The 15,506-nt window shown below is 36.9% G+C and overlaps 1 protein-coding gene across 1 annotated transcript; it reads left to right on the forward strand.

Moving 5' to 3' along the window:
- Positions 1-12,468: 12,468 nt before the first annotated feature.
- Positions 12,469-14,488, forward strand: LOC132859978 (uncharacterized). Its single transcript, XM_060890997.1, has 5 exons — positions 12,469-12,541; positions 12,863-13,062; positions 13,182-13,289; positions 13,472-13,615; positions 13,725-14,488. Exons 1-5 carry the CDS (start codon positions 12,526-12,528, stop codon positions 13,935-13,937), a joined length of 681 nt encoding a protein of 226 aa, XP_060746980.1. The 5' UTR covers positions 12,469-12,525; the 3' UTR covers positions 13,938-14,488.
- Positions 14,489-15,506: the final 1,018 nt, after the last annotated feature.

Here is a 15,506-nt window from a genome sequence, read left to right on the forward strand (position 1 = left end):
AGCTCCACCCACACATACATACTGTACGTAACCCAGGCAACTAATGGAAAGAAATGTGTCTTTATCATAGCAGAAGGGAAGAACAATACGATTGTAGATAAACAAACAAGCAAAAATGACACACAAGCATAATCATGCAAAGGACGGCATATATTAGTTCTGTGAAACAAAGCAAAACCAACGTTACTCACCTATCGAGAAGGAAAAAAGCGGCCTCGGCGACCTAAGTAAAGTTGGCTGCATATTCACAGATTTGAGTTTCCCGAGTCAATAACTCCTGAGCTAAAAGCTGTTACTAGCAAAACACGGTTGTAGCTGCCTCTCTACATTACAACGATAGAAAAGAGGTGTTATTTGTGTAGTAACAGCATTTAGCTCAGGAGTTATTGACTCGGGAAACTACAGTCTGTGAATATGCGGCCAACTTCCCGCTCCTTCAGTTCTCTCCAGCACTGGAAAGCTGATCCTATATTAACACATGTCCTACTTCTTGCTTTATCGTAAGCCTTTCTTCGCTTTCTTTGTTTTTATCCGCCATGTCAATGTTAAAACCGCGTTCTGCTAATGTCACACATGCACACTGAACACTCTCGCTGCTGCATATTGACAAGACACGCCCCTTTCTGCTCATTGGCTACACGTTTGTTTTGATTTTTGTTTTGTTTGTCGTTCCGACTCAGTTTTCTTAAGCATTTCTCAAACAAAGGAGACCCTACCTTTAACTCTTGGTTCAATTCCGTAAACACTTTGTACATTCAGGTTGTACATTTAACATCCTCTTATGATCGTCGCACAGTACAATGTGATATCTTACCAAATCAGTGAAATTTGCCACAAAGTAAAACCGTTTAAGTATTTTAGTTTGCAACAGGATAAAAATTTGTACAGTGTTTAGGAGCCTTTACTCTGTCCATGGTCATGTCCTCGAATTTAATTCAATAGCATTTAAGTAAGCCCTCATCCTTTCCAAATCAGATAAAGCTTCTAAATTCAGTTAGCGTGTTGTATTGGCGATAATTTACTTTGCTATAGTGTAATTGTGTGACCTGAAGATTAGATGCAGAATTTAAGTGAATTTACTGGAATCTGCCAAATCCTTCAAGCTTAAGAGTTCTTTCCCAGAGTCGTTCTGTGAGTTACAAGTCCAGGACTGGAAACTGATGCTATCGACTGTTTTCAAGTTGTATATTTCTTTATTTACTTTTTACTCATTTTGACTGGCCTAAATCTTTTTTTTTTAACCCACCTCAGTTACTCAGGACTCCAAAAGCCTTTTTCAAGCTACAACAGGTTTGAGGTTCAGCTTTAGTGCTAATCCTCTAAACAGATTTGCACAGAAATGCTACCAATGAAATGTACTCATCTAAAAGAGGGCTGTGCATATGTTTAAATTTAAGAGGCTTATGGATTTAAATAAAATGATGAGTCACGCTGTATTGGATAATTTAATTATGATATAAGAAAATGTGTGGACTTTTGACACTGTGCTACAGTATCAAGTTTAGGAGCAGATTGAGATCCAGTGGAATTATCACACTGCTGATTTTTTAGGTAAGGTTTCAGTCAGTAACTTACGTAGCTGCAGTATCCAGAATCACAAGGATAATATTTTGTACTTTAATTAAGTATAAAAATATATTTTTTTCTTTATATGTTGTATGAATTATTCCACATACAGTATTCAGGATGCATTTTAATCTGAAAAAAACTTACACAGAAAAATGTACTTTTGTCTTTTGTTCCATTAAAGATTACGTCTTTCAAAAAAAACTTCAAAGACTTAAAAAAAAAAGTCTGACACTGTGGTGCTGTTCTTGAGAAACGTTTCTATTTTCCAGTGAGAGATTTCCTGCTGAGGAAACTGAAACTGCCCAGCCTGCTGGGCTGGTGATTTTCACACTCAACTCATATCTCTCTCTCTCTCTCTCTCTCTCTCTCTCTCTCTCTCTCTCTTTCTCACACACAAACACACATATACATAGGCCAAGAGCTGAACATAAAGCTGTGAAAGCCATCCAGGAGTCTTGTTAACTCGGTACAAACATAGGCACAGTAAATATCATAATATCATCCATTGCCACATGACTGAGTTGATAATGGGAATGAAAGTGGGACAGAGAAGCAAAGTTTAGAGCAGAATAATACTGCAGGCTTTTAATTATTTAATTACATGACATTTTTTCATTAAAACAGCAATGTCTTCTGTATGAGATTATTCAGGGGTGTATTAGGTAATAGGAGGGTGTGATTATAAGATTAGAGACAAGTGTAAATTCTCAAGGAGATACTAAACACTAGAGGTGTGCATCGGACCATCTTCAGTGTCCACACTTAGCTCAGTACATCCAATATCTCTTTATAATTGTCTGAATCACATTGAGGTTCTGCCCATCGCTCACCATCACAGAATAAGTCAACTGATCTAGGGTGTGTTTCAGCTTGGTGTGTGCTAACCAGTGGGTACAAAGCAGTGCTGCACAAGTGATGCATGGTAAGTGCCTTGCGCTAATGCATTATAAAAGCATTCTCCACACAGGATGTACTCATTGCAATGTTACCCCCAAAAGAGATGAGTCATAGTACTCTGTAATCTACATAAAGCAAGGTTGGAAACATTTATGAAGGTGTTATTTATCATTTTTACAGAAGTGTTTCAATATCTTTAATAATCACATCACTTCCAAAAACTATGATTCACAACATTATCACATTGTGTAATGTAACTAACATTACACATAACACTGTAACTTACATAACTACAGATCACACTGTAACTAACATAACTACACACCACACCGCAACTAAGATAACTACACACCACACTGTAAAAACATAACTACACACCACACTGTAACTAAGATAACTACACACCACACTGTAAAAACATAACTACACACCACACTGTAACTAAGATAACTACACACCACACTGTAAAAACATAACTACACACCACACTGTAAAAACATAACTACACATGACTCTGTAACAAACATAACTACACTGTAATTAACATAACTACACATGACACTGTAACTAACATACCTACACATGACACTGTAAAAAACATAACTACACACCACACTGTATCTAAGATAACTACACACCACACTGTAACTGACATAACTACACATGACACTGTAACTAACATAACTACACACCACACTGTAACTAACATACTACACACCACACTGTAACTAAAATAACTACACATGACACTGTAACTAACATAACTACACACCACATTGTAACTAACATAACTACACACCACACTGTAACTAAAATAACTACACACCACACTGTAACTAAAATAACTACACATGACTCTGTAACTAACATAACTACACCTAACACTGTAACTTACATAACTACTCCTGACACTGCAACCGACAAAACTACACCTGACACTGTAACTAACATAACTGCACATAACACTGTAACTAACATAACTACACACCCCATTGTAACTGACATAACTACACCTGACACTGTAACTAACATAACTATATCTGACACTGTAACTAACATAACTACACCTGACACTGTAACTAACATAACTACACACCACATTGTAACTAACATAACTACACACCACACTGTAACTAACATAACTACACCTGACACTGTAACTAACATAACTACACACCACACTGTAACGAACATAACTACACACCACACTGTAACTAACATAACTACACCTGACACTGTAACTAACATAACTACACATCACACTGTAACTAACAACTATATCTGACACTGTGACTAACATAACTACAGTTCACACTGTAACTAACATAACTACACTTGACACTGTAACTAACATAACTACACCTGACATTGTAACTAACATAACTATACCTGACACTGTAACTAACATAACTACACACCACACTGTAACTAACATAACTACACCTGACACTGTAACTAACATAACTACACACCACACTGTAACTAACATAACTACACCTGACACTGTAACTAACATAACTACACACCTCACTGTAACTAACATAACTACACACCACACTGTAACTAACATAACTACACCTGACACTGTAACTAACATAACTACACACAACACTGTAACTAACATAACTACACCTGACACTGTAACTAACATAACTACAGTTCACACTGTAACTGACATAACTACAGTTCACACTCTAACTAACATAACTACAGTTCACACTGTAACTGACATAACTACAGTTCACACTCTAACTAACATAACTACAGTTCACACTGTAACTGACATAACTACAGTTCACACTGTAACTGACATAACTACAAATAAAACTAAAACTAACATAACTACACATAATAGTATACATTATGCTATATTTAATGCCACTATACATAGCTCTATAACTAACTAATCTATTTATATATAACTAAAACTACAAATAACATTATAATATAACTGCATAATACACCATAACTAGAAAATTCCTCATCTGATGACACATTATGGTATACATAATGCTACAACTAATTTATGTACACATTATAAATCATGTAACTAACGCCATAGTAATAAATTAATGAATACATCAGTGTAACCAACTGTTCAAAATGTTATACAGTATGTTATGCTATAACTAATGCAACTAATAAAGGCTACTACTACTACTACTACTACTACTAACTACCCTTACAATATATATATCTAAAATGCCATAACTAACATTTTGCCCTAACTAATATAATTATAAATAATAAAATAATTAATGTATACAACACTGTAACTAACATAATGGTGCATAACTAATGCAACTATATAAGATAAGATAATTGTATAACTAATATTTTATGCATTACACTGTAAATAACGTAATTATAATGCTATAATGAATGTATATATAAAACTATAACTTTACTTGACTCCATATAAAATATACCTATACATTTAAAATGCTAGATGCAGTGAAACTAATGTAAGCATACACAACACCATACGTATTGCTGGCAGGACAGGCCTATAGCGACAGAAACGTCGTGAAATTTTTTGAAGAGAAATGTATGCAAGCTGTGTCAATTGTTTTTAGATCTTTAGACACGCAATGACAAAGCCATCGTTCAGCTGCCAGCCATTAAGCAGTAAGAGCCCTGGGAACCAAGCACATGCGCCTCTGGGTTTTGCCGGTAGGGAGATTACTTCCTTAACAGAGGTCTTTCCTGTGGGAACTGGAAACTCAGGCAGCTGAGAAAAAAGGAAACATGACCTAGTCTAGTTGCAGAGCTCAAAATAGAAGCCACCGGACTGGGTGGTGGAGAAGCTAAGTGCCTGGGTGGCATCAATTAGAGATTACTTAGGAGAGCTAAATGGAAGATGATCAGCCATAATTGAGGAGAAGAATATGAATGTTGAATAAGATACGGAAAGGTAGAGCGGGGGATGATTATTTCTCTCTGCTTTTGTCCTGAATATGAATTGGACTGTGGCTGGGTGAAAATGCTAATCTTAGACCTGGTCAAGTGATGGTGAAGCAGTACAGCTGCAGGTTTAATGAGGAGTAAGAGCTTTGAATCCACTCAGAAGCTTACTGATAATATGCTAATTAAACCGACTTCTTTTAATGGAACAAAGAAAGGTCAAGTACGTAATAAATCATGACCGGAAATTTGCCATTTGGTTACAATGTTATGAAATATCTGAAGCCAAAGTTATTAATTCCATTATAACGAATACTGGCCTCACTTTTATTTTTTAAATAGACGTTTAAAGTACATCACGTCACCTATTTTAATTCCGAACCTGTTGCTGCTGTATCTTCACAGAGAAATACAGATTTTTTTCCTTCCAGTGTTTAATAACATACCCACATTTATAATCTGTAATAATACTGTAACGTTTCACCTTCCGGCTCATATTCTGCCGTGTTGGTTCCAGGATAGCTCACTACGGTAGATCAGACCACAGAGAGCATTTAGATCACATAAAAAAAACATTTTAATACCCAAATGAATGATATTCAATTTGTATCCCGTTGTAAACTTTATATATTATAATCTGCAAACAAATCATCTTGTTATGAGCAGTAATGACATACAATCCTGCCCCTGGGTGTATTTTAGCTCCTTCTCATTTTAGCTCCGTCTCAAAGGGACACCATAAAGGAAATGACTAAGGACTTTCATAACCATGATTATTATCTGGAGATTTGTGCAGGTCAATTGCAAAAACAAATCACTTTTTAAAAAATTGTAGCAAACTGTCATGAAACAATACATTGCACATATGCTTTCGTGTTTTTTCTTTCATTAAATATCTTTTAAATCATCTGCCCTTCATAAGTTGAATATTATAGGTCACTCCATAATGGTACAGAGAATTTTTTGTGATTGTTCCACCTAAAATTATCTGATTTTACTGCAGGTATTTTTTTTTCTTCAAAATTTGTTCTTGTGTCTTGTACTCGGTACAATTCAATTCAGTTTTTAAGGAGTCTGATGGCTTGTGGAAAGAAACTGTTCCACAGTCTGATCATGAGGGCCTGAATGCTTCTGTACCTTTTTCCAGACAGCAGGAGGGTGAAGAGTGTGTGTGAGGTGTGTGTGGTGTCATGCACAATGCTGTTGGGTTTTTGCATGCAGAATGTGGTGTAAATTGCCGTGACAGAGGGAAGAGAGACACTTATGATCTTCTCAGCTCTCCTCACTATCCACTGCAGGGTCTTACGATTGAGATGGAGCAATTTCCAAACCAGGTCCCTCTGAAAAACGTAATTAGGATGGGAGAGGGAGATGTGCTTTCCTCAGCCATCATAGGAAGTAGAGATGCTGCTGGGCTTTGTTTGTGATGAAGCTGGTGTTGAGTGACCAGTTGAAGTTCTCTGCCAGATGAACACTAAGTGAAGACGCACATGAACTGTACTCATGTTCGATGCACGGAAATGGAAGAAGGATTTGGTTAAATGTGCATGAACGCATCTCAGCCCAAATCTATGGAAAATCACAGCAATTTAGAAATATTGAGAAAATGTTTGGTTCGCATTCACCCTTCTGGAACTTTACTAGAATAAAAGGAAAAATAAGTAATCAATCAAACAAACAATAAAAAAATAAATAAAACCCAAATTAAAGTAAAAAAAAAAAATTTTTCTTTATTTTGTGATTATTGACAGATGAGTTTACATTGAATGTACAACCTAATTCTGTATAGAAGCTGATTACTGCTGTGGAAACATGAATGCGTTGAAACACTTCTGTGTATTTTCAAATTCTGTGGCAAAGAACAAAACAACTCTTTCCTGTTACTTTTGACACTATTACTAATTTAAATGGGCAAAATGCAGAACACCAAACTCATTATGACATCTAAATAGTGCTTGGGAGTTTGATATAAAGAATTGACAAAGCATTTACAGATTAGTGCACAAATACGACAAGGTTGTTGTGTGTCATTGCTCAGGAAGTCGGAGACGGTCAGAGAAAGGCAGAGCCAAGGTGCGTCTGACAAGCACTACTGAAATATACATGGAAAGTCGTCCCTCTTTGACATCTAACTCTCTCTCTCACACACATACACACACACACACACAGAACTGTACAGCTGCAAGGACATGGCAAGGAAGTGAGGACACAAGAAGAATATGTGAGAAAAAAACATCAGCTCAGGAACATCGAGCAAATGTTCTGTGATGCAGGAAGAAGAAGGTAAATCATAAACATGCTTAAGATGAAAAGTTAAACATGACATGCTTGAACTTAATTGTACAAGTATTTACACACACACACACACACACACACACACACACACAGAGGTATTGTGTGTAGTGTTTGCGTCTGTGGCCAAAAGACATTAGGACCTGTTCCAGACAGCTGAATGGAAAAGTAAACTAATAGGGTGTCTGTTAGTTGGAGTGTGTGCGTGTGTGTGTGTGTGTGTGTGTGTGTGTGTGTGTGTGTGTGTTTGTGTGTGTGGTATGACATGTAATGTTATAGCCTGATACCAAACACACACCTGTTGCTCAGGTTCACTTACATTTTAGTGCAGCTCACATTCCACATGAGGGGATGGAGGGTTCAGGAGCTGTGTGTGTGTGTGTGTGTGTGTGTGTGTGTGTGTGTGTGTGTGTGTGTGTGTGTGTGTGTGTGTGTGTGTGTGTGTGTGTGTGTGTGTGTGTGTGTGTGTGTGTGTGTGTGTGTGTGTGTGTGTGTGTGTGTTTCTCTCTGACACTATGAACTAATGGTTCCTCTTTTTCTTTTGTAGATTGTACAGATTGTACAAAAACAGTGCCATCTGCTGACCAAAATGTGATCTAAGGCCAGTTTATCATTGTACCTTAATAAATTTACTAAGCAGAAGTCAAAATGACACCAAAAAGTTAATTACCAAAAAACAAATTGCTTTTTTGCATTTAGAAATATAGCATACCGAATGTTTCTGTCCGCTTCTGAATTCCTTCTGCTGCTACCATCGTGAGCTCCATCATCAGTAAAGATTAGAGAGATTGTTCCAGAAGCAGACATGTGAGCCCATTTTATGACACTACCACTACTTCTGGCTCAGTTTCCAATATTTTTGATTGGTTGGTCCAAACAAAAGGTGTCATATTCTAAGGTTGTTTTTTTTTTTGTCTTGTGACTTGGTGGTGCACTCTGCTGAGGTAGATCTGCATAGACATCCTGTGACCCGTGGGATTGCTGTGGATAGAACCACTTGGAGACAATCACATTGTCTTTGAACTACCATTGCAGGAGTCAGCTTTGGTCGTCATCAGTAAACATTTGTAGACTTCGGCAGGAAGGAATTAGTGCTAAGTCTGTAATGAACTCAGAAATGACCCTGACTTCAGTTCCTCAGGGCCTCTTTGTTGCACAATTACACTCAACCCTACACTGTTGTAGCACCCAAGTGTCACCCAAATGTTCCCTTATGAGTCTTGTGCTCCCTGTGAGTCATATTAAGGTTACTTTCTTATATCATAGGGATGTGGTAGCCTAGTGGTTAAGGTGTTGGGCTACCCATCAGGAGGTTGTGAGTTCGATTCCTACGTCCACCAAGCTGCCACTGCTGGGCCCCTGAGCAAGGCCCTTAACCCTCAATTGCTCAATAGTTGTATAAAAATGAGATAACGTAAGTCGCTCTGGATAAGGGCGTCTGCTAAATGCTATGAATGTAAATATCATCTCAGGGAGTTTTTCCTTGCCACGTCGCCTTTCGGCTTGCTCATTAAGGATAGATGTTAAAGATTAATATTAAAATAATCTTAAACTTTTTTATTTGCAATTTTTCTTCTGTTTTTAAAGCTGCTTTGAAAATTTGAAACTTAATTCATCTAGATATGGGTATGATACATCTAGGTATGAAAGGTGAACGTCTGATCGTCTTATGTTTATCTTTTCATCTCAGGCCCAAATGTCTTCAGTGTAAGAACTGGCCTTGGTGTTCTAATACTTTCCGAGATAATATAGCTGCTCCTTTCAAATTACAGGAAAGATGTGACATTTTTTTTTTAGAATCTAAGCGTCATCTGAGCCGACTGAAAATCTGACTTTAAATTTCATCATGATGGAAATTTGCTTGCACCAATCGTGAATATTACATAAGAAGGAAGCTGTGATGATGGTATGATTTGTGTGTAGACATAGTTACACTTAAACACACACAACCGCATGGGTAAAAACACACACACACACACACACACACACACACACAGACACACACCTAGTCATTTGTTAGTCATTCATTACTTGTAATAATGAATATACACACTGCATATATAATTGTATATCAGACTTTTTGAATAATACATATAGAAAATATTTTTAATTCATTAATATAAAAATCTTTTACTTTAATGAATCTAGAAAGGCTTAAAAAAAATTTGAGGTGGAACCTCCATAGATCAGACATGTTTGTGCAGCACTTCCCACAGATGCTCTTGAGATCTGTAAAATTTTGAGGCCTAGGAGGCTAAAAACATGACTTGTCATGTTCCTCAAACCGTTTCTGAACAGTGTGTCTGGAACCATCAGCAGCTGAAAGAGAACACCATTGCCATGAAGGGGTGTAGTTGGTCTGCAACAATGTAGGTAATACATGTCAAAGAAACATCCACATGAAGGCAGGACCCAATATTTCCCAGCAGAACCTTGTCCAAAGCATTACACTGCCTCTGCCAGCTCGCCTTCTTCCCATAGCACATCCTGGTGCCATGTTCTCTATCCACATGAGGAGAGGCAACTTTCTTCCACTGTTCCATAGTCCAGTTCTGATGCTCACGTGCCCACTGGAGCTTTGGGTGGTGTACAGGAGTCAGCATGGTCACCCTGACACTCACTTCAGCAGTTTGTTCTAAAGTTCTGTGGGATCAGACCAGAGGAAGTATCCTTCACTCCTCACACACATCGGTGAGCCTTGGTAGCTGATGACTCTGGTCACTGGTGATCCTTCCTTGGAGCACTTTTGGTAGGTTCTAACCTCTGCACACTGGGAACACCCTACATCACCTACTGTTGTGAAGATGCTCAGGATTACCAATTATATTTACTTCATCATTACTGTTATTGCTGCTCAGGGTATATGTAGACCAAATAAACAAACAAAAGCAAATAAATAGACTTCTGAGAAATCCTCACCTCAATAGTACCAGGTTTCTTTTTTTTGTTTTTTTACACTGGGAAAGTCACTACAAAAGGTCTTATTACACCATTCTGGGATGATGACCATTATATCAGAAGCTGTGACTGTCTTAAAAATGGCTTTGTCATCTCTGGGGGTTCATCGCATTTCCTTAGAAAAACTTTGAGGAACTTGCATTGCAGCAACAGCTCATTCTGGAGCTTAATTCTGTTGCATATAGCTACCATTTTACTGTGTGCAATATGAGCAGCTGATTTTGACTGAATAATTAGTCCACTTACACAATTACGAATTGCGTCTAAGAAAACCTGGAGTTTGTGTCTCTCTTCTTTGGAGCAGACGTGTAATGTGTTTGTGTGTTGGCATGTATTAACACATTTACACCTGCTCATAGATGGAGTTATTGCTGATTGCACACAACAGTCTCTTAAGTTTTTACAGAACAGTGTGACAAACACCAAACATCATGTGATCAGAAGATCTGATGAGAGAGAATGAAGACAATTAGTCAGAAGCTTTTGAGCCAGTGTTGCCGACAGTTTTCAAAGGAAAGTAACTGCTCAGAAAGCTGCCAGAAGCTGCAAAGTGATGTCACAGATTCATTTTTATATCCCCTCATATTCATGTAGATGAAGTAGGAAGATTTTCTGAAATGTTTATCTGATTGTAGAGACACGCTTCTTATTCTGTTTGATCCTAAACCAGCAGGGGGCAGTAGGCGGGCATAATTACTTTTGGCCTTTTTCTGTATTTTATTGTTTTACCTGCTCAAATACACCTGAGGCATTTCAGTAACAAGAAGTGTTGAAGCTTCACCCAATCAGAAATCAGTTTCCTTTAAAGGTGCTTTTGTTAATAAAAATCACATGTTAAAGGTAGAAATGTATGTGTCATGTCATTCATCTTTTCTTTCAAATAACCTTCTTCCAGTAGCATGTGTGCTCATCAATGCATTTTAAAAATTCAAGCTCGGTTTCTAGAAATGTCTTTCATTTCACAGAAAATAAATGAATCTAAAATAAATTGCATCAGTTGGCTAAGATGATAGAACCATGATGATGAATTTTAGAGAGTTAAAAGAAGGCACAAAACAGACATTTTATCATCTGAGGGACATACACTTTAACCAGAACCACGAATGAGTCACTGGGTAGCACATTTGAAGGTGGAAAAAGATATTTTATTTTTACTATTTGATTAATATTTAACTATTAAATCTATAATCTAGACACTTTGGGTATACAGTAATTATTTACACTGGATGGACCACACAGGTATAAGAAGAAAATGCGAAGAACATACAGATGTTTGGAACATGTTTGGAAGAAATACAAACATTACTAACCAGTGATTGTTTTGGGCGTTGGGTATACCGATACTATTTTAAATGTTCTCTTTTGGGTGACACTTTTATCCAAAGCACCCAATACAACTGAGAAAGTTAAGTGTCTTGACCTTCTGAACTGTCAGCCAAAAAATTTGGTCACTGTTTTCCTACTGATCAGTAAAATTTAAATAGCAACCTCTATCAAAACACATGTCTAGGGCAAGAATTATGATTTCACAACCTATTATAAAACCAGGAAACGATCACTCTGATGAAGTTCAGTTATAAAAAAGCTCTGTAATGCTCGAGGTGGACCTCCAGCTCAGTAAGAGAAACTGAAAATTGTGTAAATGAAGCCCTTGAAAAATAGTCTAGTCTAGATTCAACTTAAACTCAATCATAAAATCAAACATGGAAAAAATTTGAGTAGTGACAATTTAGGAATAATAGGAATAATTGATCTTACTTAAAACGGAAAAAAGAAGATAGATGATGAAAGTTTCCTATGACATCATGGGGTTTTCGGGCATCCTTCACTGCCTACATATATGACATTCAAAGCTTTAGATGGCCAGTATAGCTGACTGAATCTGTAAAGCTGAGCAAAGCTAATATGTGCTTCTTTCTTGGTGAGTACACACTCATTTGATCTCAGGCTAAGTTGCTGATCTGTTTATGCAGCTATGTAAAAAGGGATTTTAGTTGTACTGAAACAACTGCAAGATCTTGCCTCTGGCTCTGGATCTGCTGCATGATTCTGAGGATGATTTTACAGATTGTATTACTCTGTCACTCTTATCACATGTCCAAGGCTTGTGTATTTTCAGCCACTTCCTCTGCTGCTTCACTCGGGGCTGGCTGAGGTTATGTTACATGTTATATGTTATCATGTTACAGCTTGACAATCCAATGAAAAACCAGGGCATCTTTTTTTCTTCTGTACTCCACAGGTATGTTCCTTGCTCTAAGCACTTTGGGAAGATTTGTGCTTCTGGCACCTTTACCAGAGACCCAACACATGCTGGATATTAAAGATATGGAGGTCATGAGAAGCTCTGAATTTCAGGACAATGCTGAGAATGCATACAGCTTGGTAACGAAGATACTCATCGAAATTCCTGCAGTGCACAAATCATTGATCCACACTGAGGTAAGATCAGGGCAGACTTGTTGCGAGGCGTGAGTGCGTTCAGTATGCGCTGATAATTTTAGTCCCTACATCCTGTCTGAACACGTTTAAAAATAACTCGTCTTCTTTTTTTTGTACAGACACTGTCTCTAAATGAGAGTGATTTGAGCTCTCTACAGATCCTCAAGAATTTCCTGGGTTTACCAGAACCAAGTCCTCTTCAGCCCCTCTCAGACAAGTTTACACTGGTAAGTATTGATTCTACTTTTATTTAACTCCAAAGTCTGATCTGGTAAACAGTTTCTAGAAAGGGTTTAGCATCTAAATATATAATGCTAAAGCAGATGATATATTTATAGCCCAGGAAGTACTTGCTGAAGCGTAAAAATCTGTAAAATCTGTTGGTATTCACTGAACACAATCCTTCCAGGACGTTTCCTTGGGGCGCATAGTCGAGGGTCTGAAGCTGCACAAGATCCTGCTGAAGGTGATCAGCGAGCTAGAACACTTTAAAGTCAAGAAACCGAATGAAATTCTGTATGACCTGCGAGATGCAATACTGCACATTCACAAGGTAAGAGACCTTTTCTAGAGCCTGATAGACATAAATTCCTGGGAGTAGCTTTGTTGGGCTTGTTGTGAAGCCTCTCACTGGTTCCTTTCATTATTCTTGGATTCTCCAGATGCAGCATTTGATTAAGGCGGTGAATGGACCAGAGAAGGTATCGGAAAGCCAGCTGCAAGAAGATCTGGCTCCTAAACTAGAAAATGAATACATGTCTCAGGTGGCAACACATCTGGCTCTGATCCAACTGAGACAGTTCACCAAGGACGTCAGTCGCAGCCTCCATAGCATGATTATCTCTCCAGCAGAACTCGAGGGTCAAGATTCATAAATCCCCGGAAGATAATACTTATCCCCTAAAGACCTGGACAGCAAAATTTGGGGGAATCATTTGTTTACATGATTTTCAATATCTGGGACAACACAGACTTAAAACATGTGATTATTTATATATTTTTTGTATTTATTTATTAATTTATTTACTTATTTATTTATTTAGACTGCACCCATTGCCCTCTTCAAAGAGTTTGTTTTCTTTTGTGTTTTGTGAGCTTGTTGTCATTTGATGGATTTTAATCATCACCACCACATGCCCGTTATGATCTATATTAGGTCTTTTAAATCTACATGAATGTATTTGTATTCCTTGGATTATAGGGTAAGTTGGAGCTCACTGATTAAGGAATTGGACTACTGATAGGAAGGTTGTGAGTTTAAATCCGAGGGCCACCAAGCTAATACTGTTGGACCCTTAATAAAGGCCCTTAACTCTCAACTGCTTAGTATAAATGTAAGTCACTCTAGATGAGGGCATCTGTATATCAAAGAATGAATGTGTTTTAAATATTGTTCTATTTATATTTGTATGTGTTAATATGTACCATCTATTTATTGTCACATCTGCTAGACATACTTTATTGAAGAAATATTTGTTTGCTTTTTTGTAACTGTTTTTTAACTGATTTAACAATTTTTAGAAACTGAAACTGTTGGGTTTTTTTACCTATTATATCTGATTTATCAAATGATTAAACAAAAACAAAAGAATAAATAAAATCTAAAGAATGTAATATTTTGTCCTTTTTCTTTCAAATATTGCATCATATTTTTGTTATTTTAAATCATAGTACATTATTATTCACATAATTAATACATATAGAAATGAGAATGATTGAAAAAATAAATTGTAAATAAAATGAAAAAGGGTTAAATAAGATAAATAGAAAAACAAGTAATGAAATAGGTAAACAAATCTATGTAGAATTTAAATGTAAAATTAAAATTGAAAATACAATTAATTTACAAATACTTTTAAAATTTATTGAATGGAGAGTGATGGAAAAAAATTGAAAGTCATTAGCAGCATCTTAGGAGTTAAAGACTTTCTGGGTGTGGTGTCAAACTAATACTTTTAACTCTATCTGAAACTCACTAAGTAATGCAATTCCACTAACGTTAGAGTCTGAGCTTTTGGATGCCATTTGCCATGTCATGATTTGTCATGATGTTTGGTTAAATGCCTCAGAGAACAGATTCAACTTTAAACTGAAAATCTTCTGCCTCTTCTGCTTTTTTCTAGGAAACTTGGTCAGTTCGAGTGAAAGACGTGGCAACTCCATTTGCGTTGCGCACCATTGTGACGCTTCTGTGTGACCTCCTCAAGAGAAATCTCGTCACATGCCAGTACACTATCTTTAGCAACATCCTCACATCCTATATCAGTCATATTTATGTCTTGTGCTGACACTCCATCATCGTTTAGGAAATCCCTGTTTTTTCATTGTAGAACATTCCAATATTTGAACTTAAAAAATAAAATTAAAAAATGTTTTTTGTATTTAAAATGAATGAAGTTGAAGCCACATTTTTTAAACCATTACATACAATTTGAACAAATCTG

This window comes from Tachysurus vachellii, chromosome 2, assembly GCF_030014155.1.
Source record: "Tachysurus vachellii isolate PV-2020 chromosome 2, HZAU_Pvac_v1, whole genome shotgun sequence".
NCBI classification, from domain to species: Eukaryota; Metazoa; Chordata; class Actinopteri; order Siluriformes; family Bagridae; genus Tachysurus; species Tachysurus vachellii.

What these genes read in the sequence shown, in the direction of transcription:
- LOC132859978 (XM_060890997.1), top strand. An exon ending in AATCATTGATCCACACTGAG is followed by an intron (nt 13,063 to 13,181) that starts GTAAGATCAGGG and finishes TTTTTTGTACAG; the next exon opens with ACACTGTCTCTAAATGAGAG. An exon ending in CAATACTGCACATTCACAAG is followed by an intron (nt 13,616 to 13,724) that starts GTAAGAGACCTT and finishes TGGATTCTCCAG; the next exon opens with ATGCAGCATTTGATTAAGGC.